The 24910-nt window shown below is 38.6% G+C and overlaps 1 protein-coding gene across 2 annotated transcripts in view; it reads left to right on the top strand.

Annotated features, from left to right (window-relative positions):
* Window positions 1–24910, top strand: part of GUCA1C (guanylate cyclase activator 1C) — a 51995-nt gene that overhangs the window by 9615 nt on the left and 17470 nt on the right. Inside the window, exons 2-3 of one of the 2 annotated variants that reach the window (XM_007538170.3) lie at window positions 21600–21749; window positions 23658–23745. In XM_007538170.3, coding sequence (XP_007538232.1) covers window positions 21600–21749; window positions 23658–23745 — 238 coding nt within the window. Of the gene's footprint in view, window positions 1–21599; window positions 21750–23657; window positions 23750–24910 lie in introns of both variants that reach the window. The other variant, XM_060197008.1, reaches the window with a different exon arrangement.

Below are 24910 nucleotides of genomic sequence, written 5' to 3' on the forward strand. Positions count from 1 at the left end.
GCAGAGAAGGAGGACCTGGCACTGCTGTTCATCTCACACTCTGTGAACTCCAGCCACACTGCTTGCTTCACAATACACCCTCAGTTTATTTGCATTCATGCTTTGTTTCTCCTTTTAAGTGTAAGGGATACATAAAGTCATTTTTCTTAAGCAACTGTGCTGAAGTACAGTGAGCTAAAGATACAGTGATAGTTAACTTTTTTCACATGCTTTTCCAGATGAGACATCTATCACAGTGTTATAGACTAGATGTTAAATATTTACTGGTCAAATAAAATAGAAGAAATGGCACTTACAGCACCTTCACTTTGATATATGCAAACTTTATTTTTCCTGTCTCCTTTTGCCTCCTCACACCCATACTTATAACACGAAAAACCATCTTTTTTCCCTCCCAAATTATAACTTAGAGTGCAACTGTAGTGGATATCTCATGAGATTAATTTTAAAATGTATGTATTTTTATGAGAATTAGAAAGAATCATGCACTGCTCAATTCTGGTTTATAATGGTGCTAGGGATTGAATTTAGGACTTCTAGAGCCTTAGGCATGAGGAATACAAGTCCAGTGTGCTACTACTATAACCTGCTTGGTCCCTCAAATAAACGTAACATTTTATTTTTCATCCTTGCATTTGGTAAGAATTTTAGCTCACATCCTTAGGTATTCAAGAGCTTTAACTTTAGTTTTCCATAATAAAATCAGTTTATATTTTGAATCCTGGTTTTTTTAGAGAGAAGGAGGGGGGAGGGGAAGGATATAAGACTACAGTACTGAGGCTTCATTCAGTGCAGTAGGAGCTTGGCTTTCACCTGGGCAAAGCAGCACAGTATCCAAGTGAGCGATTTCACCAGTTCAAGTGCCTATTTGCACATGGAGTTCTCTCTCTGTCCAGAACTGCTTATAAACTTCAAGTGTGCTTCTAAACATCAGGGTACTAATAGGAGTTGCAGGAGTAGCTATTGATGCTGGTATTTGCTGAGACTTCATCTCTCCTTATTTCCTGTTTCACTCCAAGAGTTTCTGTTTCTATATGGCCAGGCCTCCTGTCTCATATATATATGGTCAAATACCCATTTATTTTGTATACCAAGGCATGAGACATCTTGAACTGACTCAGGATTTTTAGGTCAATTACTCCTTATAACCTTTCTTTACAAGCTTTGTTAGGTTCTGGGAATCTTGATAAGTTTCTTTTTTCTTCCATTTTTTGTTTTATTTATTAATGAAAGAGGAGAAGGAGGAAGAAGAAAAAATAGAGCATCACACTGGTACATATGCTGCCAGGAATTGAATTTAGAACCTTGTGTTTGGGAGTTCAGTGCTTTATCCACTGTGCCACTTCCTGGATCACAGCAAGTTTCTAGCTAATCAATTAATTGTATCTATTCTTACATCTGCCAATTCCCATCCAACTTTTTTGTCCTTTACAAAGCTCCCATCATCTCTCAAAATATTACAATTCTCTCTTTTATACTTCACCTCCTCAGCCTATGGAATTCTTATCTAATTTGGAAGTAGCCAGGAAGAACTGGCTCTAATTATATATTCTTCCATTTGTTTTGTTTATGGCATATATTTTATGCTTAGAATCCTAAGTGGCTTAAACCATTGAAACTCAAGAGCTAAAACTAATCGCTTGATTTCTGCTTTTCTGCCACAGTGACTTATGCCTCAGGCAAATAATGTATTTACTGCCTATGGGGAAGCTTGAGTGATAGAAGGGATTACCAAGAGCAGATTCACATCCATACCATTATCCCACTGCATTTGCAAATGTTTACTGAGCATCTGGAGGCCAGGTGGAAGGAAGATTCACTCAAAGATGAATGGGAATTATTCTCTCTCCCCAAAGGAGTTTACAGTTCAGTGGGAAAGTAACTACAAACCCCCCAAAACAAACAAACAAAAACCAGATAACAGGGCTGTAAGATAGCTCCTTTGGGAGTATGACTGCTCTGTCATGCCAGTGGCCCAGGTTTGAGCTCAGTCATCACCACACTAGAGGAAGCTTTGGTTATGTGGTATCTCTCCCTCTCCCTCTATCCCTCTATCCCTCTATCCCTCTTTCTTTGTCTCTCTGTATCTAAAAAAAATTTAAAAAGTCAACCCACAGAGTTGCCTGGCAATAAGAATAAAAAGGTAGAAAATCTTAAAAATCAAAGATTTGATAGAGGTTGAATCATTGTACTATCTTCCTGGTTTCAACATTACACATGGGCCTCTGATATTATAAATCTGCTTTGAAATTCTTTTTTTCTATTTATTTTAAAAAGAAGACATTAACAAAACCATAGGATAGGAGGGGTACAACTCCACTCAATTCCCATACCAGATCTCTATATCCCATCCCCTCCCCTGATAGCTTTCCTATTCTTTATCCCTCTGGCTTTGAAATTCTACTCAGATAAATGACTGATGAGCTTCTTCCGAGATAGGCAGGCTAAATAAAAGAGCCATAGGAAACAAATCAATTCCCTCCCCAGCATGCAAGTAATACAGAAAAAACATAATCAAATTTTGAAAGGACGTAGTATGTGGGTAGGAGTGTAGATTAGAAGAAGATACTATTTTCTGTGCCCTCAAAAGCTTTACAGTCTAGTTGAGGAAGAAACGTATGTCATAATTAAGATATAATAGACTACTCAAGTTACATTTACTATAATTAGAAGTTGAGAAGAGAAGTTGAATTTTGGATTCTTAGAAGTAAGTGAAGAACTTGTACTATTACTGTTGAGGGAGAAGGTGCCACCCAGAAAATAGGAGCAGTTACAGGTGTAGGCGGGGTTTTGGCTTTAAAAGCCTTAACCTTCAGCTCTTTTTCTGTTTTTTTTGTTTGTTTGTTTTGTTTTGTTTTTTGTTTTGCTTTCTGCTTTCCGGTACCAACAAAATGTAAGTCAGTCTCTTTCTCTCTCTCTCTCTCTCACCCTCTCATGCCCTAACATTTGATTTTTTTTTTTTTTAGTAAAGTTTAATTTACCCGGATAATCACACTCTCTCTTCAATTCTTTGTTGAGATAAAAGCATGACAAACCTCCAGAATGAAAGACAAATGCTGTCCCCCAGGAGTCAGGCAGTAGCATAGCAGGCTAAGCGCACGTGGCATGAAGTGCAAGGACAGGCGTGAAGCACAAGGACCAGCATGATGATACAATTCGAGCCCCCGGCTCCCCACCTGCAGGGGCGTCACTTCATAGGCAGTATAGCAGGTCTGCAGGTGTCTTTCTCTCCCCCTCTCTGTCTTCCCCTCCTCTTTCCATTTCTCTTTGTCCTATCTAATAACGATGACATCAATAACAATAACTACAACAGCAATAAAAAAAAGTGCAACAAAAAAGGGAAAATAAACAAATGCTGTTCCCCACCATTTCCCTTTATTTAACATTACCATAATAAAAGCCAAGCTTTTTCCACCAGTCACTATTTTGAGCACTTCACATTTATTATTATTATTATTATTATTTTTTAGCTTACATATAAATGAGTTCACAAATCACATCTGAATTTTAGTGGACTGCTGTGTTTTAATGAGCCCTTTAGTCAATCCCTTTCTGATGGAAATCACAACCAGCCTGGACTCACAGAGGCAACAATAAACCTAAGAATGCAGGGCTCTAGTCCCAGCACTGACCTTTATTTGCTGGGTCTGATCTTGGGAAACCTTATAACCTCCCCGTGTCACAAAACTTCCTTTCTAAACTATAAGCAGGCCCTATACAGCCTTCATTATCACTCAGTTCATGTGGAGTGATGTCGGAGGATGTTTGGGGGAAAAAAATTGCTGTGCAAACTGCAGAGAGCTGTATGTTTATCTGTAAAATGCAGATAACTCAGACCCCGCAGGTTTGATAACATTAAAGGCTAGGTCTACTTTTTATCAAGCTCACATTATATTTCCAAGTGAAAAGGTATGCCAGCAGCTGCAGGGGTCACTTCCCTGGCATGTTTTTTTTTTGTTGTTTGTTTGTTTTTTTAATGAATCCTAGTGATGCAAACATTCATTTGTGTTGTTTTGGTGAAACATTCACCTCTTGTAACGATTGCCACTTGTAAAAGGAAATTAATTAAATGGGTATCATCTTGGAGTTTCAACCGACTTCTTAATCTAACCCAGGACACCTGCATGGGAGCCCCAGCTCTACTTGAAATTCAGAAATGACCTTTGGTTATCTGGTTCCTTGCCTTCTTGTTGTATGAGAGCACTTAAGAAATGGAGCTGTGCAGCCTGGCATTTTATTTCTGTCGTATGGCCACTGTCCATTAACCCCCTGGTGGCCCTACAGCCTATAACATTGTATCTGGTTATCTTGCCTACAAGATGACTGTAATTAAGGCTGCTATTCATACGACACATTTATGGAAACAAATAGCCATTTATTAGACTGTAAGCTATTAGGTTGTAATCACTTAAGAGTAAGGAGCAAGGCCACTTATTTCAGAGTAAACAGAAGCTCTCAGGAAACATTTGTAGTGATAATAAAACACTTCATATTTGTTCAGCACTTTATAATTTTCAAAATATCATATATACTGTATCAACAGCATTTTAGCTGAGCCTCTCACAGGTTTTTACCTGTTAAAAGATATCACCTTTACCTGTTGACATACATTAACATTTAAGCTGTTGTAATCATGTATTTGCTGGAGGTTTGTTTCTCAAGTCTGGTTATAAATTAGAGACATGGGGAGTCGGGCTGTAGTGCAGTGGGTTAAGCGCAGGTGGCGCAAAGCACAAGGACTGGCATAAGGATCCCGGTTCGAACCCCGGCTCCCCACCTGCAGGGGAGTCGCTTCACAGGCTGTGAAGCAGGTCTGCAGGTGTCTATCTTTCTCTCCTCCTCTCTGTCTTCCCCTCCTCTCTCCATTTCTCTCTGTCCTATCCAACAACGACAACAACAATAATAACTACAACAATAAAACAACAAGGGCAACAAAAGGGAATAAATAAATAAAATAAATATTTAAAAAAAATAAATTAAATAAATTAGAGACACCTGGGGCTATCATTAAAAATGCCAGTGACTGGGTATCCACCTCAGTCCAACTGAACCAAAACTATCTTCTGTTTTGTTTTGTTTTCAGTTACTGAGTGATTCAAGTGGTGCAGTCAGAAATGAGCATCACTGCTAGACCAGAAATAGCATAGTTGAAGTAACAGGAAGTGGGGTTTTAGGCCCATTTCTATGACAAAAATGGCATAATACATAAATAAACATATATCTATATATATGTATATATAGATATATACATACATATATATATATATATATGAATGATTCTAGAGCCAAAAATATGATTTCAGAAGCAGTTCCCCTATCTCTTTCATTATAGTTATAGTAAATGATACAGCCTTGAAGCAAGTAATATGTGTAGTATATAGATGCCACAATCAGTTCTGTCATTCTCTGCAGCCTCTATTCGCCTATTCATTAAGGAGCAAGGACCTAGCTCTTGTACAGGAAATAAAACACTTCTAGAAGATGGGCTGACTGAATTAGGGTGAGGTTGGGCTTTATTTTATCCATTGCAATACTGGTTTACTGCTGTTTATAGCAGAAAGCCTATAATGATTATCTGATAAAATTCTTTATAAAAAATGGCCATTGCTATAGTTCCAAATGGGTCTTCAGTCCTTAGCTCATTCAGAAGTAAACTCAACAAAAGACTAGCTTGTAATTCATAAAGGACCAGAGACCTATGGAGTTGGCTATATTTGGGAGACAGATGACTAGAGTTTCCTGATATCTAGAAAATCAATTAATAATCATGGGCTTGTTTGGTAAGTACTATGAAGACACTTAACTCAGAACTCTAGAATTTAATAGTCAATGTCAAGGTAAGAATATCTGTGTCTGATCTGCTTAAAGATCATACTACAAAACAAACTTACCAGGTCAATAATATATTTCTTATCTTACAGAGGGAAGACTCTCTTTAAGATGTTCCAAACTTTCCACCTTCTGCACCCCATAATGACGCTGGGTCCATACTCCCAGAGGGATAAATAATAGGGAAGCTATCACGGGATGGGATACAGAGCTCTGGTGGTGGGAATTGTGTGGCGTTGTACCCCTTTTACTCTATGGCTTTGTCAGTGTTTCTTTTTAATAAATAAAAATTTGAAGAAAAAGAAAAGATATTTCAGCAATTCCATGGCTCAGAGTCATTGTTTGTTGTTAATATAAATGTCTGTAGGTGAAAATGGGTTACACTATAAATCCTGGCCTTAATGTTTCCTTTACAGATTTAAAATTTTTTAATAGTGTTTATAAGACTTCACACAGTTGACATGATAGAATTGGTCCTTGTTTTTTTTTTTTTTATAGTTCCAACCATGTAAATTAAATATCTCTTGAGGGAGTGGACGGTAGCACAACGGTTAAGCGCACATGGCACACAGAGCAAGGACCGGTGTAAGGATCCCAGTTCGAGCCCCCCCCCCCCCCGACTCCCCACCTGCAGGGGAGTTGCTTCACAGGCAGTGAAGCAGGTCTGCAGGTGTCTATATTTCTATCCCCCTCTCTGTCTTCCCCTCCTCTCTCCATTTCTCTCTGTCCTATCCAACAACGACATCTGTAACTACAACAATAAAACAACAAGGACAACAAAAGGGAATAAATAAATACAAATTTTTTTTTAATATCTCTTGACAGTTGTTGCTCAGTCATATTTGCTGTTACTAGCTCTCTAGATTTCCCTACTTTTGGCCAACTAGTAACTATTTTCAAGACTATTTATTACTCACCTCAGCTGGTAAGATGTCATCAAAATGTGTCACATGTAAAATAATAAAAACACCCAAATGTCTTCAGGTTAGAGGCTATTAAAATTCATGAACCCATGAAAAATATCAGAAAGTTAACACTACAGGAGGAGATTATTTGTTTTTATTGATTTAACTATGATCAACAAGTCAGCTGGATAAGAGGGGTACAATTCCACACAATTCCCACCACCAGAGTTCCACCCTCCATTGGAAGCTTTCCTAGTCTTTATCTCTCTGGAAGCATGGGACCAGGATCATTATTGGGTGCAAAAGGTAGAAAGTTTGGCTTCTGTAACTGTTTCTTCACTGAATATGGGCTTGGCAGGTCAATCCATACTCCCAGTCTGTTTCTATTTTTCCATAGTGGGGCAGGGTTCTGGAGAGGTGGGGTTCTGTGACACATTGGTGAGGTCATCTGCCCAGGGAATTCAGGTTGGCATCATGGTAGCATCTGCAACTTGGTATCTGAAAGGCAATAAGATATAAAGCAGGAAAAAAATTATTTAATAATCAGAAACCTGAAGGTAAGAATATAGCAGATGAGATTTGGGGTCTCCATTTTGGAAAAAGCTAGTAAGTCTATTTTAGATATATTCCAAGGGGCCCATGATTTTACTAATTTTTCCCTGAGCCCTACAGCTAACATGTAGGTGGGATAAAGGTATTGTCTGGGAGATGGTGTCAGAGTTGTAAAAGAGACTAGGAAGCAGGAGTAGCTCCCAAATATGTAAAAAATATATAAATACCATTAACTATAAACCCCACTGATCTGATCCAGGGCCCATATTCAGCACAGGAGTTTGTGTAACCTGTGCATCCCTGTAGGTCTGAGCTTGCACTCTGTGGTCATAACTAGGAACACTCATTTCAGGATTATTCTTCCTTGAGTGACAGAGTATATTGATCCAGTCTCCCTTCAGAGAATGGGGCAGTCCCTACAATTGGTTTTCCACATTGAGGGCAAGGTCCTGTAGAGGCCTACAAGTGGGTCCACTATGTTGTTTCTGATAGAGATGACCAGTGGTGGTGAATACAGGGATCTGTTAGAGGTTTTGGTCCATCATATCTGTGTGGGAATCCCAGGATTCTCTCTGACTAGGGCTCAAGATGATGGGGTGGCCTGGTAATAACCAAGAGAGCCATCATTAAAGTATGCCAGTCTCTTGTCCTTCTCCAGCTTTTGTAGTCCTTACTTTATCTGACAAGGTTAGGCTTAGAGTGTGGTTGAGGGAAGTGAAATAGGAAGGGAGTGAGGAGGGTACCTACGTCTAAGTAAAAACTATTTGATTAAGTACTTTATGGTGTCTTTTTTAGGTCTTTCTACTTGCTTGCTGCATTTATTGAGTCACTGCAAACTATTGTGCAGTTTTACTTTAAGGTCTATATTTTCCCCTAACTTATGGATACATGTGCACATGTGCTCTATCTCATGGGTACCGGTCTATATCCAGGTTCTGTGGCTTTGTTAGGAAGTGCACCACTGAAATGGAATTAAGGAGTCCTGTGAGCTAGGAAAGGTCTCACTAGAGTAATGGAGCTCAAAGGTTGACATTTCATGACTGGCATCTCTGGACATTGTCGAAAGTGAAACATATCAAGGTGATACTGGTTGCAATGATTTGGTTGAGATCAGCAGATGAAGTGTCAAATGGTGTGGATCAAGAGAACTATGAAGAAAAATCAGCCACACCCCAGTGGTCCTAGGACTGAGAGAGATAACGGGTTTTATAGAGAACGGGGGAGGTTCCTGCTGTGTTAGAGTTTAAGAAGGCAATAGATAGTTAAGTTGTTTGGAAATTTGGTTTACTTTGAAAATCTCATGGGTAGGATTTACTGTACCATACAAGACCTTACCATGATATATGTCATTGAGTGCTATTTACAATTAACTGTATCTTATACTGATTGAGTGCTATTTACAATTAACTGTATCAGTTGCTTCTGGTCTCCCTGGTCTAAGATTATAGGTGATTTAATATTTCAAAAAAGGTTCATTATTAGAAATGCATTAACTATTCAATACTACAGTTGAAATTCAATCTGGTTACCAATTAGAGACCTTAAATGCTTATATTGAAGGAGTATATACTCAGAACTGGGATCTATACATCAAAAGAATTTCCTCTCTCATATTGATTAGTGATTTACAAGACTATAAGTAAATAGGAGTGTATATTAACATCATTCCTACTACCAAAGGTCTGTGTCCCTACCCCTACCCCTCCCTATAGTGGAGCTGAAAATCTACCCTCACCTATCCCCCAGAGTTTATTTTGGTGCTGTACTCTAAACTCTGTCAAATTCTGCTTTGCATTTCCCTTTTTGTTCTTTCTCAACTTCTGTTTATGAGTGGGATAAATCCATACTTAATTTTCTCTTTCTAACTTATTCACTTAACATAATTCCTTCTAGCTTCATCCAGGACTGGATTCATCAGAGAGGGTGGATTCATTATTCTTAATAGCCGAGTAGTAGTCCATTGTGTATATATACCACAGCTTGCTCAGTTATTCATCTGTTGCTAGGCAACTGGCTTGTTTCCAGGTTTTGGCTATTAGAAATTGGGTTTCTATGAACATAGGTGTGCAAATATCTTTTTGGATGGGTGTACTTGACTCCTTAGGATCTACCCCTAGGAGAGGAATTATTGGGACATAAGGAAGGTCCATTTCTAGCCTTGTGAGGGTTCTCCATACTGCTCTCCACAGGAATTGCACCAGTTTACATTCCCATAAACAATGCAGGAGGGTTCCTTTGTCCCCACAACTTCTCCAGCACTTGTTGTTGCTGTAATTTTTGATGTATGACATTCTCACAGGGGTGAGGTGGTATTTATCTCATTGTTGTCTTTATTTGCATTTCTCTGACAATCAGTGACCTGGAGCAATTTTTGATATGTCTGTTGGCCTTCTGTGTCTCTTCTGTAGTAAAAGTTCTGTTCATATCCTCTCCCCATTTTTGAATTGAGTCATCTGCTTTTTTGTTGCTAAGTTTGGTGAGCTCTTTATATATTTTGGTTATTAGCCTCTTGTCTAATATATGGCATGTAAAGATCTTCTCCCATTCAGTGAAGAGTCTGTTTGGGTGATAGTTTCCTTTGTTGTGCAGAAACTTTTCATTTTGATGTAGTCCCATTGCTTTATTTTTGTTTTAGTCTTCCTTGCAATTGGGCTTGTATCACTGAAGATGCCCTTAAGGTTTAGATGGGAAAGTGTTCCACCAATATTTTCCTCTAAGTATTTGATAGTTTCTGGTCTAACATCCAGGTCATTGATCCATTAGGAGTTGACTTTTATTTCTGGTGAGATGAAGTGGTTCAGTTTCATTCTTCTGCTCATTTCAACTCATTTTTCCCAGCATCATTTTTTGAAGAGACCCTTCTAGGAGGAAATCATTTTAAACTGGGGATATAATTTGGTGAATTTCTGTTGGCTTTGGTGTGCTCTCATAAGTAAGTGTTGTGGAATGGACATATTCTTTCTATGAGTTGTAATGCCAATTATTTCTATTTTCATATTTCTATGTGTTACTAGAACCCAGGATGTCATGAATCTTGGTTATTACCATGTAAAGACTTACTGAGTTTAAAGTTGAGCTTTAAGGCACAGAGACTTATTTATATGTATGATAGGTATTATTACATCAACACCAATAGTTGTCATTGTCATCATGATCATTAGTATAAATGCTATTATTACCAGTCTAATTTATCATCTAGAAATTGAAAGACTGATGTCAGAACTAAAGTCCTACAATTTTGCTTATTTATTTTATTAGCTGTTCAACAGTGTTTTAAAAAATTATGAGATTTCAGATTAAGACCACAATGAGATACCCCCTTACACTTGTGAGAATGACTCATCTCAATATAACAGGAGATGACAACTTTTAGTGAGAATACAGAGAAAGGAACTCAGGCACATTGGCAAGAATGCAAACTGGTGTGAACATGCATAATGGAAAACAATCTGGAAAATACTTAAAAGTGGAAATATCCTCTGATTCAATAATATTATTCTTTAAATTCTGCAACTTGAATCCATGAAATTAAGGAAAATTCCCTTATTGCTATTACCCACTTTAAAATATGTTTGGGGCAGAACTCCAAACTCAGAATATGTCTCTGAACTGTCACATTAACCTTCCAAGAGAGTATTTCAGTTTATTTTTCTCAGGCAGAGAGGGAGTTGATGACAAAATCATAGAAGGCAATATCTATAGTGAGCTTTTACCCAATAGAATGAAGGCACTGGTCAAGAATGTGGTACAGGTGTGAGGTCCTGAAGAGGAAGAAATGTTGAGGCAAAGCAAAGATGGTCTTCACAGTAAAGGAGAACCATAGATTGCTAGCCAATAGCATGAGTCAACTGATGCAGGACCAGCTTCTGGAAGGATAGTTGGGAATATTCCTGGCAAAACTATAGGCTAAAAGAGGCCGTTAATCTGTGAGCGTGTTGGAGGCAAATTCCATGGGCAGGGAGAAGGGGGGCTAAGGATTCCATGGGAGAAGCTGGCAGCATTAGAGGAGAAGGTAGTAATGCTTTTCATCCTACTTGAACCAGATGGCTCTGGGGCATGGTGAGGGAGAGCCCCCTGGGCTAAGCAGCTTAGAGCACAACGGTCAGCTTTGCCTCTGGCAGGACCAGGTAGGAAAGGAGCAGAGGGTCCAAATGCAGCATCTGACACTCTGCATTGCCTGATTTTATGAACTCCATTACTAAAGTAGTTCACACACAGCAATCCAGAGCAATATACTTCATTGAATGTGCCCATCCACTCAATTCTATGGGAATCTCTTCCAGAAAGAGAATTCAACTCTAACAAGTTTTTTAGTGTGTTTATGGGAGGTTCAAATAACAAAAGTTTTAGAGCAAGGCTGACTAAGCTTAAATCCTGTATTTACCACACCCTGATCTTGTGACTTTAACTAGTTTAGTTAACCTCTCCAAAGATCTCTTTTCTCCTCTATAAGACAAAAATCACAAAGCAACCTGCAAAGACACAGTTAGAAAATTGACTAGCAAAGAAAAAGCAACTAGCACAGTTACTTGAGACAGGATTTCCCTTAAGCAAAGAAACTGTAACTTTTGTACTTAGCAATAAACAATAGCCAATTATCTTCATGTGCTTTATTATTTTAGTGTCTACCTATATCTCACTTTGATCTATTCTGAAATAGCTGTACTTTCTGGCAGATCATCAACATTGCCTGGAGTCCCTATGTTCCCCTTATGGATACTCTGTAGAAGAGACGTAGTATCAGAATTTCTTTCATAGTGTGTGTGTGTGTGTGTGTAAAAATCCACGCCTTACACATGCACAATTTCTCCACTTCTTGCCACTTTTTCATTCAGATATGGAGACAGAAACAGAAAAGGAAGAGACACTAAAATGCAAGATCTTCCCCTGTTGCCATAACACCTCCCATGTGTTTCTAGGGCTGTCACCTGTGTCTATGGTAGTTCAGACACCCTATTCAGTAAGCTTTTTCTCCAGCCCCTATTAATCATATTTTTAAATATTTTGTATTTGTGTTGTAGATGTAAGAATTTATTTGCAATATCCAACATTTTTTAGACCACTTAAATTTAAAGTGTTCAAAGATATTCTCTCACACCATTTACAATTTTATCACCTTTACCAAAAAAATTTTTTTTTTGCTAGAACAAAGATGTATACAAAAAGATTTATATAAAAATGTTAAGGGAATATGACCAGACAACAGTTCTGGACAACAGTTCCACTAGGACCCAAGACTTTTTTGACCAGGAATCTTTGTTTTTGTACTATCACTAAAAAAGAAGAAAATCTGGAGAACACCCAAGGAAGTCAGGTGCTTTTACTTCTATCTGAAAGGGAAGAGAAAAGAAGGAAAGGCAGCTAGGGGACGATGTCACTCATAAGTGGGATAATTGAAACACATAAACCTGACAAAATAAATATATGCATGTAAATACACACATGTATGTATGTTTATATGTGCTTAACCCATAACTATGACTTTGGGAGAGCTATGTGATTACCATTGGGTGATTACCATTGGGGGTAGGGAGGACACAGAAGTTTGGTGGCCCAGGTTCAAGTCCTCAGTCCCATCCCCACCTGCAGGGGAAAGCCTTCACATTTAGTGAAGCAGGGCTGCAGGTATCTCTCTCTCTCCCTTTCTACCTTCCCCTTCGCTCTCGATTTCTGGCTCTCTATCCAATAAATAAAGATAATAATAATTAAAAAGAAGTTTGGTGATGGGAGTGGTGTGGAATTATACCCCTGTTATTTTATAATCTGATTGGTCACTATAAAATCCTTAATAAAAATATATACATAAATGATTTATATCGCCAGAACCTGAAAACTTGTCATATTTCTATATTTTGACTCCCATTCAAATAATATGATTTATAAATCTACAAATGTGATGAGATTGCAATCATTTTCATACACTTAATCCAAAGCTCTCCTTTTTCAAGACTCATGAAAATGGATTGGTGTGACCCCAATTTTTTGTCTCCCACCCCCATTAAAGGAAGATCCTACCTTTGCCAAACTAAATTATTTTTAGGTTTTGGTGATACAGATGTCTGAGAAAAATTGGTGAGGTAGAAGGATGAAATACTTTCCCACTAGAGTCTGCAGCAAAGAAATGGGCAATGGTGATTACTGAAGGTTGGGCAATAGGTTATATGTGGAGGAGCAGATAGGAAAGGCAGAGATGCTTTGAAGGAATTCATAAATTCCTTGAAACTTTTGTTTATTCCATAAATGCAAGTGCTAATCTTCCAATTATCTTGAAACTAATTTTTGATTGCTGAATTTCATTTATATAACTTTGTCATTATTCTGAGCCTGAACTACAAGGATCAAAATATTTCTTATTAGTCTTTATAAAGTTACAAAAAATCAAGTGAGCATAAATCACAACTATAATAGCCACTTAGAAAGACAGATAGATGATAATATTGCCTACAAAGAAAGACATGGATAAAAAGAACAAGTTAAGTTAACGTTGACTCTTTAGTCACTATCAGGCCACCCCAACAGCTGGGGCCCTAATTGGGGAGTCCTGTGATTTCCAAAGAGACATGATGGGCCTAGAACTCAAATAAATCCCTCTTTCCATTGTTACAGGTCATTTCTATCAGGAACAACCAAATAGACCCCTTTGTGAGCCCCCAGAGGACCTTGCCCTCAACTTGGATCAACAACAATAGAGAATGTTCCATCCTCCAAAGGGAGGATGGACAACATACTCTATGCTACACCTGAGGAAGATGGATTGATATTGGGGCAGCTTGGAACGTTCCTACTCATGACCACAGAATGAGAGCTCAGATCAACAGGGATGCAGAGGTCACATAGGCTCTTAAGCTGATAATGGGCCCCAGACCAAATTAAATCGATGATGTTTACAGTTAACAATATTAATACTCCTTTCCCATATTTGGGAGCTACTTTCTTCCCTGATCCAGCTTTCTGATCCTTTTCCCAGCCATGACATCATCTTCCCAGACAATAACTTGGATCCACCTGCATATGAGATTTCAGGCTCAGGGGAAAAAAAAAATTGTATAGCCACAGGCCCTTTGGAATAAAACTAAAATATTCCTACTAGCTATCTATGAAATGGAGGACCCCTCAAGTCTTCATCTGCACTATTCCAGCCTTTAGGTCCATGATTGGTCAACAATTTTGTTTGGCTTTGTATGTTAACTCTCTTTTCAACCACCAGATTCCAGATGCTAGCATGATGCCGACCAGAATTCCCTGGACAGACAACCCCACCAATGTGTCCTAGAGCTCTGCTTCCCCAGAGCCCTTCCGCACTAGGGAAAGAGAGAGACAGGCTGGGAGTATGGATCGACCTGTCAATGCTCATGTTCAGAGGAAGCATTTTTAAGTGCAGGCTGTTGGGCCCCGCTTTAAGTAGTTTTGACCATCTTTAAGAGTTTGAGTGAGAGTTCTAGGAATCTGCTTCTTTGTTGTAATTCCAAAATTGATTCCTTATATAATTCTGATATGGGGCCATTAGGTACCAGACAGTTTTTTTTTTTAATTTTTTATTTAAGAAAGGATTAATGAACAAAAACATAAGGTAGGAGGGGTACAACTCCACACAATTCACACCACCCAATCTCCATAACCTACCCCCTCCCATGATAGCTTTCCCATTCTCTATCCCTCTGGGAGCATGGACCCAGGGTCGTTGAGGGTTGCAGAAGGTAGAAGGTCTGGCTTCTGTAATTGCTTCCCCGCTGAACATGGGCGTTGACTGGTCAGTCCATACTCCCAGTCTGCCTCTCTCTTTCCCTAGTAAGGTGTGTCTCTGGGGAATCTGAGCTCCAGGACACATTGGTGGGGTCTTCAATCCAGGGAAGCCTGGCCAGCATCCTGGTGGCATCTGGAACCTGGTGATTGAAAAGAGAGTTAACATACGAAGCCAAACAATTTGTTGAGCAATCATGGATCCCAAGCTTGGAATAGTGGAAAGGAAGTGTTAGGGAGGCACTCACTGCAAACTCTAGTGTACTACTGCTTTCAGGTATATATTTTGCAGTAGTTTATGGATACGTGTGCACATAAGCTCTCTCTCACAGAAACTGGTGTATATCTAGGTTATGGGACTTTGTTAGAAAGTGAACTACCTGAGATGAAATTAGAGTGTACTATAAAAGGAAAGGTCTCACCTGAGTAATGAAGCTGAAGGGTTGTCATTCCACACTTGAAGTCTCTGGACACAGTCTGAGGTGAAGCATGTTGAGGTGGCAATCATTGCGTTGGTTAGGTTGTGATCGGCGGATGCAATATTATTTGGTTTGGATTGGGAGATGCATACGGGAAAGTGGGCCCTATCCAAGGGTTCCAGGACTGGAGGAAGTAGGGGCTCTATAGTGGAGATGTGAGGTTCCTGCTGTCTTAGGGTTCAAAAAGACAATCGATAGTTAATGTTATCATCACATTATTTGGTAATTGGGTTAACTTTGAAAAGTCCTTTTGTTATGGTTTGCTGTACAGTATCCAGTATCTTGTTTATAGCTGTGCTATTGGATGCTTCTAATCTACTTGGTCTAGGCTTTTGAGAGAGTCCGCATATCAAATACACAGCCTATATATTAAAAGGATTCAGTTTGTGGTTTGAGAAACTTTGAGACATACAATTGATTTTCCCCCTCTCATATTAATTAACTACTGATTTATATGTCTACATTTTGCTAGGAGTGTACATAAACACCATTCTTACCACCAAAGGACTGTGACCCATCCCTCCCGCCCACTCCCACCCCCCACTGGCCCAGGAAGCTGCATGTCTACCCCTCACCACTGGGTTTTTACTTTGGTGCCCTACTTACAATTTGATCAGGTCCTGCTTTTAGTTTCCCTTTCAGATCTTCTTAATCAACTTCTGTTGATGAGTGGGATCATCCCATACTCATCTTTATCTTTCTGACTTAGTTCACTTAACATAATTCCTTCTAGCTCTGTCCAAGATGGGTCAGAGAGGTGTGTACTCCTATGTTCATAGCAGCACAATTCATAATAGCTAAAACCTGGAAGCAACCCAGGTGCCCAACAACAGATGAGTGGCTGAGAAAGCTGTGGTATATATACACAATGGAATACTATGCAGCTATCAAAAACAATGAACCCACCTTCTCTGACCCATCAGGTACCAGACAGTTTTATGTGCCACATGGGTTACTGCAACTCAACTACAGAACATGTCACAGTATTCTTTGGATAATCCAAATGCAAAATCTTTGGACATTATTACATTCTTCCTAGTCATATTATCAAGGACACCTCACCTTTCCTGTCATTCTAATCTACCTCTTTTGTCCTTGAAATCTGTAAATTATGTAGTAGCAGGGGGTAGATCACTGGGTCTCACAAATATAAGGTATGCACTCTACCACTGGGTCACCTCCCCAACCCAATTTATTTTTATTTTATGGGGGTGGGGATGAAGGGGAGAGAAACCAAAGAATCACTCTTCTCTCAATAGATTCCCACTGTTTTTACATTTGTTGTTCTTCTAATGCAAGATATCTAACCCAGGACATCATTCATGTAAGTTTTTACTGCTGAGTTACATTCCCATCCCAAATTTATAAATTAACTGAAGACAACAATGATTTTTTTCCTTCTGCTTTACAGAGTTAAGCCTTCTTATTTTCTTCTCAGTTCAGGTTTTAGGGTGGTGTAAGGAATTGAACTGGTACTTTGGAGCCTCAAGCATGAAAGTCTTTGCTTATATAACCATTATGCTCTCTCCCTGGCACTCGGAATGAGCACTTAAACTCTCACCAGCACTAACACAGATTATAAAATTACATCAACCAGAGTCATCTCACCAAGGCAAATTCCATCAAAATCCTAACAAAAAGAGTTGAGTGTGGATAGTAAAGTTTAATTTGCCTGACTACATAATAAGGTGCGAAAAGGAAAACAAAAACAAAAAAAAAAATGTTCTGCTTGCAGAAGCTTTTGAAAGAGACTGCTCTTATCTAAGCAGAGCTATTTCCTTATGCATGTGCAACTTTGGTTGTGGTTTACCTGTTTTAAAACCATACAATGAAAATATTCATTCATGATACTCTCCTGGAAGGGTCTGCCAAGAACTTTTGGAGTCTGGACTGGAAGGTGTTAGAGCTAACCACCATTCACTGTGCTTATTTATATACAATGACAACATTTCTAAAGCAACATTGTGCAACTAAGCTATAGTCATTCATCTTTCAGTACACACACACACACACACACACACACACACACACACACACACACAGAGTCATCACTGAAATGAAACTTATAAAATGAAGCAAACAAGCATGAAATATAAGAGTTCTTGGCAGTCCTAGAGGATCAAGTCAACACAGTCTTTGCATAGTAGCTGCTCCAGTGACACAATGATAAACGTGCACAAAACCTACCCATGAGGCAGTGGGATTGTTTTATCAGCCCTAGAGATTCAGGAGGAAGACCTGAGAGCAGGTGTTTCCTGGGTTGGATACTGTCCTCCCAACTTACAGTCTTTGCACCTGCCAGTGCTATTTCTGAAAAATAATGACCATGTCTCGCTGAATCTGGAAATCTATCTCAATGTCATCTTAAATAAATTTCAAATCCATAATAATGTATTTCCTTTGTCTCAGCCATATCCTGCTAGGGAATAATGAAGTAGAGTGGTTGTGCACAGTAGGAAAGATGAATAGAGAAAAGGTAAAACCACATTTCCTTTACTTCAAAAAATTTGCTGTAAGAAACCCACTCAGCCATATACCCATCTGTTCACAGATATTTTTTTATCTCTTATAAGAAGTATTGAGGTTAGTGGGGAGTCGGGCTGTAGTGCAGCGGGCTAAGCGCAGGTGGTGCAAAGCACAAGGACCGGCATAAGGATCCCGGTTCAAACCCCGGCTCCCCACCTGCAGGGGAGTCGCTTCACAGGCAGTGAAGCAGGTCTGCAGGTATCTATCTTTCTCTCCTCCTCTCTGTCTTCCCCTCCCTCTCTCCATTTCTCTCTGTCCTATCCAACAACGACAACAACAATAACTACAACAATAAAACAACAAGGGCAACAAAAGGGAATAAATAAATAAAATAAATATAAAAAAAGAGGTTAGTGTTAGAATAGAGGTACATTCACTGTAGAGTGTAAAAATACCTAATGTCCAAATGTATTTAAGTGATTAATAAATGTTTTCTTAACATTTTTCTGACTACAGAAGTAAAATATCCACAATGTGAATATTTTGAAGATAATGCATAATGATTAGTGAGTTGACTTCTGATGTCTGAGATGTTATAGTTGTTTTATAAAAATACTGGAAAATTATTAAGGAGCTTTGCTTCACATCCATAATTATTTGTTATTTCACAGTTGCATTTCTTAAAAGCTTGGTGTAAAAGCTCAAAATTAAAAGCAAGCACACTTAATGTAAAGCCCTTTATTTCAAAGAAAAGGGAGTACTTTATGTTATGTCCAATTTTATACACAGGACTTGACATCCCAAGTATCCCAAAAAGAATGCCACTGGCAGCATGTTTTCTTGGGTTAGATATGCTACCACAGACATCAAAACTTCTACGGAAGAAGGGCAGACACTCAGTCACTACTCTTAAGAACTCTCCAGTCCTTGCTTTGATAAGGTTAGCTTTGGAGTAAGTGAGGGAAGTAGGTGAGGAGGGTATCTAAGTCTAAGCAGACACTATTTCATTATGAACTTTATACTGACTCACTGCAGACTATTGTGTACTTTTGCTTTCAGGTATATATTTTGCCCTAATTTATGGATACATGTGAACATATGTTCTGTCTCATGGGACCCGGTCTATATCTAGGTTTTTGGACTTGGTTAGGAAGTGAACCTCCTGGAATGGAATTAGACAATCCTATGAAAAGAAAGGTCTCACCCAAGTAATGAGGCTGAAGGTTTGACATTCCATGCCTGACATCTCTGGACAAAGTCTGAAATGAAGCATGCTGAGGTGGTACTCGTTGCATTGATTAGGTTGGGATTGGCAGATGCAATATCATTTGGTATGAATTGAGAGAAGCAAGCAGGAAAGTGAGCCCCAGCCTAGTGGTTCCAGGACTGGGGAAATATAGACTTTATAGAGGAAGCAGGAGGTTCCTACTGTCTTAGGGTTTAAGATGGCAATAGATAGCTTTTGCTATAAACATATTATTTGGGTTAACTTTGAAAAATCCCTTTGTTAGGATTTGCTGTATCATACACAATATCATCATAATATATGTCCTTGACATTATTTGTATGTAGCTGTACCACCAGTTGCTTCTGTTCTCCCTGGTTTAAGCTTTTAAGAGAGTCATCATATCAAAGACTCAGCCTATGGTCTGTGCATTAAAAAGTTTGAGACAATCAATTTTTCCCCTCTCATATTAATTAAAAGTGATTTATATGACTACAAATTAATAGTAGTGTACATAAACACTATAAGGGCAAGATACTGGCATATTTTAACGATGACTCTTTAGTCACTATCAGGCCACCCCAAGAGCTGGGGGCCCTAGTCAGAGAGTCCTGAGATTCCCAAACAGACATGATGGACCTAGACTTCGAATAAATCCCTCTCCCCAATGTTACCAGCCATCTCTATCAGGAGCAACACAATAGACCCCTTTGTGGGCCCCCCTTGTCCTTAACATGGATCATCAACGGTAGAGAATGTTCTATCCTCTGAAGTGATGCTGGACAACATACTCTGTGTTCCACCTGCAGAAGATGGGTTCTGAAATTGGGGCAGCTTGGAATGTTCCTACTCATGACCATAGAAAGTGAGCTCAGATCTACAGGAATGCAGAGGTCACATAGGCTCCTAAGCTGATTATGGGCTCCAGACCAAATTAAATCAATGGGGTTTACAGTCAACAATATTTATACTCCTTTCCCATATTTGGGAGCTACTTTCTTCCCTGATCCAGCTTTCTGATCTTTTTCCAGCCATGACATCATCTCCCCAGACAATAACTTGGCTCTACATGCATATCAGATTTCAGGCTCAGGGAAAAAAAAAAGCTATTATAGCCACAGGCCCTTTGGAATATAACTAAAATAGGCCTACTAGTTATTTACAAAATGAAGACCCCCCCCCCAACTCTTCATCTGCACTATTCCAGCCTTTAAGTTCATGATTAGTCAACAACTTGTTTGGCTTTATATATTAACTCTCTTTTCAGCCACCAGGTTCACCAGACTTCCCTGGACAGACAACCCCACCAATGTGTCCTGGGGCCCTGCTTCCCCAGAGTCCTGCCCGACCAGGGAAACAGAGAGACAGGCTGGGAGTGTGGATCGACCTGACAACATCCATGTTCAGCAGAGAAGCAATTACAGAAGCCAGACCTTCTACCTTCTGCACCGCACAATGACCTTAGGTCCATGCTCCCAGAGGGATAAAAGAATAAGAAAGCTATCAAGGGAGGGAATGGGATATGGAGTTCTGTTGGTGGGAACTGTGTGGAGTTATACCCCTCTTATCCTATGGTTTTGCCAGTATTTCCTTTTTATAAATAAAAAAATAAATAAGCAATAACTTATTCACCTGAAAAAATACAAATATAAAACAGTAAGAGGAGAGATAGCTAAGCTTACAACTCTTAAGCATTTTTTTTTTTTTTAACCAGAGCTCTCCCTGCTCAGCTCTAGTTTATGATGGTGCAGGGGATTGAACCTGGAACTTTGGAGCCTTACATATGAGAGTCTCTTTGCAAAACCATTATGCTATCTACCCCTTCCCTTAAGCAAATGTTTTGATTAATATAATAAAATTGATTAATATAATAAAATCTTTATACAAAAATGGAGACATCTACATTTTGATCCATACTGAAAATTATGCACTTCTAAGGAATCCTGGAGTTTCACAAATTCAAGATGTTCAACAAAATTTTCATTAAAAAGAAACCCAGAATTTAGCTACATGGTATGTTTCTTTCTGTTAAAAATTATTATTTGCTCTTCTCATTGATTGGAGGACAAAACCAGAAGATATTCAGGTAAGGACACTGCAGAGTACTCAATGGTGAGGGCTCAGTCTTCATTTCAGATTAATATCTTTGACATAAGAAATAGATACTCTCTCTACAAAGTCACTTATGAATATGTCTAAAGTTGCCATTTCTATATGCATTAAATAATTACCTGTGCATTATTTAATAAAGCACAAGGGGAAAGGTCTAAGCTGAATTTACAAGGGGGATTGCATTAAATTTTACTAAAGGTCCTGCTTATGGATAATATCTTCTAAGATATAAAAAACAAAAATAGTTGCTCTCCTTAAATATTTATCTCTCTTTCATCTTGTTTTCCATAGGATGGATTTATTGACTTTTTAGAGTTCATTGCTGCTATAAATCTAGTTGTGCAAGGTAAAATTGAACAAAAACTGAAATGGTATTTTAAGCTGTATGATGTTGATGGAAATGGTACTATTGACAAAAAGGAACTATTGACTATCTTCATGGTGAGTGAAGCAGTTAAGTATCCTCTGAAGAATACTGTGTAACTATCCAGATTTTCTCCCTGTGGCACTGCTGATGGCATTCAATGTAGACGGATATTCGTAGCATATATACTTTGGAATTGCTGAAGCAATGTTAGGACTCACTGCATGGTTAAATGCACACCAGCATTTTCTTCTCCATGCAGTACACTCTCAAGTTTACAAACTGTGAATTCATAGAGTATTGAGACAAAATAAATAAAGTGAGCTTGCAGTTCTTTTTTTTTTAAAAAAAATTATTATTATATTTATTCCCTTTTGTTGCACTTGTTTTATTGTTGTACTTACTGTTGTTGTTGTTACTGATTTCATTGTTATTAGATAGGACAGAGAGAAATGGAGAGAAGAGGGGAAGACAGAGAGGGGGAGAGAAAGATAGACACCTGCAGACCTGCTTCACTGCCTGTGTGACTCCCCTACAGGTGGGGAGCCGGGGGCTCGAACCAGGATCCTTATGCCAGTCCTTACACTTTGCGCTACGTGTGCTTAACCCCCTGCGCTACCACCTGACTTCTGAGCTTACAGTTCTAAAGCAACATATCTCTTTCTCCACGTTGGTGAAGAAAGTGTTACAGTGTACAGATTAAATGCAAAGTGGTTTATATAGCAATAGATGTGAACTAAGAATGAAGATGCCTGAGGAGTAATCTTTGTAAGAGCAGAACTAAAGTATTGCTTGATAAGTAACTGAGGGGTGGTCCAGGAGGTTTCACAGGGAATAGAGCACCAGACTTATAAGCATGAGTTCTCAAGTTCAATCCCCAGCATTGTATGTGCCAAACTGATGTTCTGGTCCTCTCTTTTCCTCCCTTTCTCCTCCCTTCCCTCCCCCTCCTTTCCTCTCCTCTCCTCTCCTCTCCTCTCCTCTCCTCTCCTCTCCTCTCCTCTCCTCTCCTCTCCTCTCCTCTCCTCTCCTCTCCTCTCCTCTCTCTCTCTACTAAGAAATTCTAAACATTATATTTAATATGATACTATACTTAGACAATAATTGCTCCAAGTTGATTAACTGTGAGGTCTGGATTTACTAAGACAAAGACTGGTACTTTAATATTCTTATTTAGATTTACTCTGGATTAGTAATGCTTGGGAAGCAACAAAAAAGATAGTCATATTTAAGACTATGCCTCTAATTTAAATATGTCACCAGCACAGTATTCTAAAGGTTCTTACATGTTCAATCTAGACTGTTACGTTCAAAATCTCAAATGAGTAATTTCCTGCCCAGAATCTTTTCTTTTATTATGAATTGGGTAATTTAATTGAAATGTGGATGGATGAATAAAATGTTTAAATCTTCCTTTTAGAAAGGCTGGACGTGTCATTGTCCCTGAGTCCCCTGGCAGTTTTTAAAATGAAAAGGTGCTGACACTGTGAGAGAAATTCAGTCCCTTCAAGGGATACATGGCTGTCTTGCCAGTCGATCAGTCATAAAAGGGCACAAAAGACTAAAGGTGCCAGTGACAGGAGGTGAAAAGAAAGCCTTAGATGCTTATATAACATCTTTTACTGTTCATCAATAAGATCAAAAGAAAACTGTTTTGAAATTAAGAGTATTGTCCACTTTCTGAGTCCAAAACTCTTACCAGAGTGACCTTTATAATTCTCTCCAGTGAATTATTAACATTTCTTGTTACTGAATATGCTGAATAGATGACCTTGTGCTTTATAAAATACAACTTTGGGCCATATTCAGTCCATTTCCTTTAATTTCCAGAAATGGCATATAATCTTTTCACTTAACATTTTGAAAATATTAAATAGCAAAACTGCCTTAAGCATAAACCCAAATTCTGTCATATTGTACTGGAAAGGTGACAAAATGTTTTTGCTTGCAGCAATGTTGAACTCTGAATTTATTTCTCTTTGCAGGCTGTGCAAGCACTTAAGGGTCAGCAAACTCTGAGTCCTGAAGAATTCACAGACTTGGTGTTTCACAAGATTGACATAAATAATGATGGTAAGTTAGCCACTCACCTTAAACTCATTTTTCTTACAAGGAAAAAGGTTTGTATCTCAGAGTGGTGAGGTGGGGAAGTTAGTGTACAAACCTTTCCACAGAACACTAGTTGTTATATAATGTGGGCCTCAGGTTTGATCGGTCAAGTCTTCTGTTGTATGATTTAATTGAGTAACTATTTCTTGACCATATCTGCATTCAATACATGATACATGACAAGCTGAGATATATGAAGGAAAGTTAACTACGATACAGGGGCTGACTAGTTGGAAACTGAAGTGAAGTTTTCACAATGTCTCTGAAATATATTCTAGTCATTATTTTCTTTTACTGGTGCCTTATTATCAATTTAGAAATAAATGTATTTTCTCTACTGTAGAAACCTTCAATGCTACCATCTTCTTTTAAAAGTGTTTTTCCTTGTGCACCCCACAATGATCCTGGGTCCATACTCCTAGAGGGATAAAGAATAGGGATACTATTAAGGGAGGGGACTGGGTATGGAGCTCTGGGGGTGGACAATATGTTGAAATGTACCCTTCTTATCCTAAGGTCTTGTCAATATTACCATTTTATAAATAAAAAATAATAATAATAAGCTATATGGAACAAAAGTATTTAAAAAATAAATCAAACCCCTGTTTTCAATTTTTTAAAAAAGTGTTTATCCCTTCCCTCTCACTATATTTTCTCTAAAGAATGATCCATTTTTTATTCCACTTCCATTCTTAGTATCTTTTCTATATTTTTTCTTTTTCTGGTCATTTCTTTACCTGCTCTTTTATACCCTAAAATATGGAATCCCCTTTACCTGACAGAAGGTGGGACTCTTTTTCAGAGGTAGGAGTGAAAAGTGAAACTCACATGGTAGAGTACATACTTCACCAGTTGAGAGAACCTGGGTTCAAGCCCAAGGCCGGTATGTGAGAACACCATGCAAAGGGGAAGCTTCACAAATGGTTAAACAGTGCTGTGGTATATCTCTTTTCTCTCTCCTTCTCAGTCTCTTTGTATCTGATAACTGAAAGGAAAAGGAGGATTAAAACACAGACACTTCAAGAGGAGACAATTGAATGAACAAATGAATTTGGTCTCCACAGTTCTGTAGTTAACTTGAGGTTTTGGCAACATATCTACAAAGTCTTTGAAAAACAGGAAGTTTGTT

The sequence above is a fragment of the Erinaceus europaeus genome, chromosome 9 (assembly GCF_950295315.1).
Source record: "Erinaceus europaeus chromosome 9, mEriEur2.1, whole genome shotgun sequence".
In the NCBI taxonomy this organism is placed as follows: Eukaryota; Metazoa; Chordata; class Mammalia; order Eulipotyphla; family Erinaceidae; genus Erinaceus; species Erinaceus europaeus.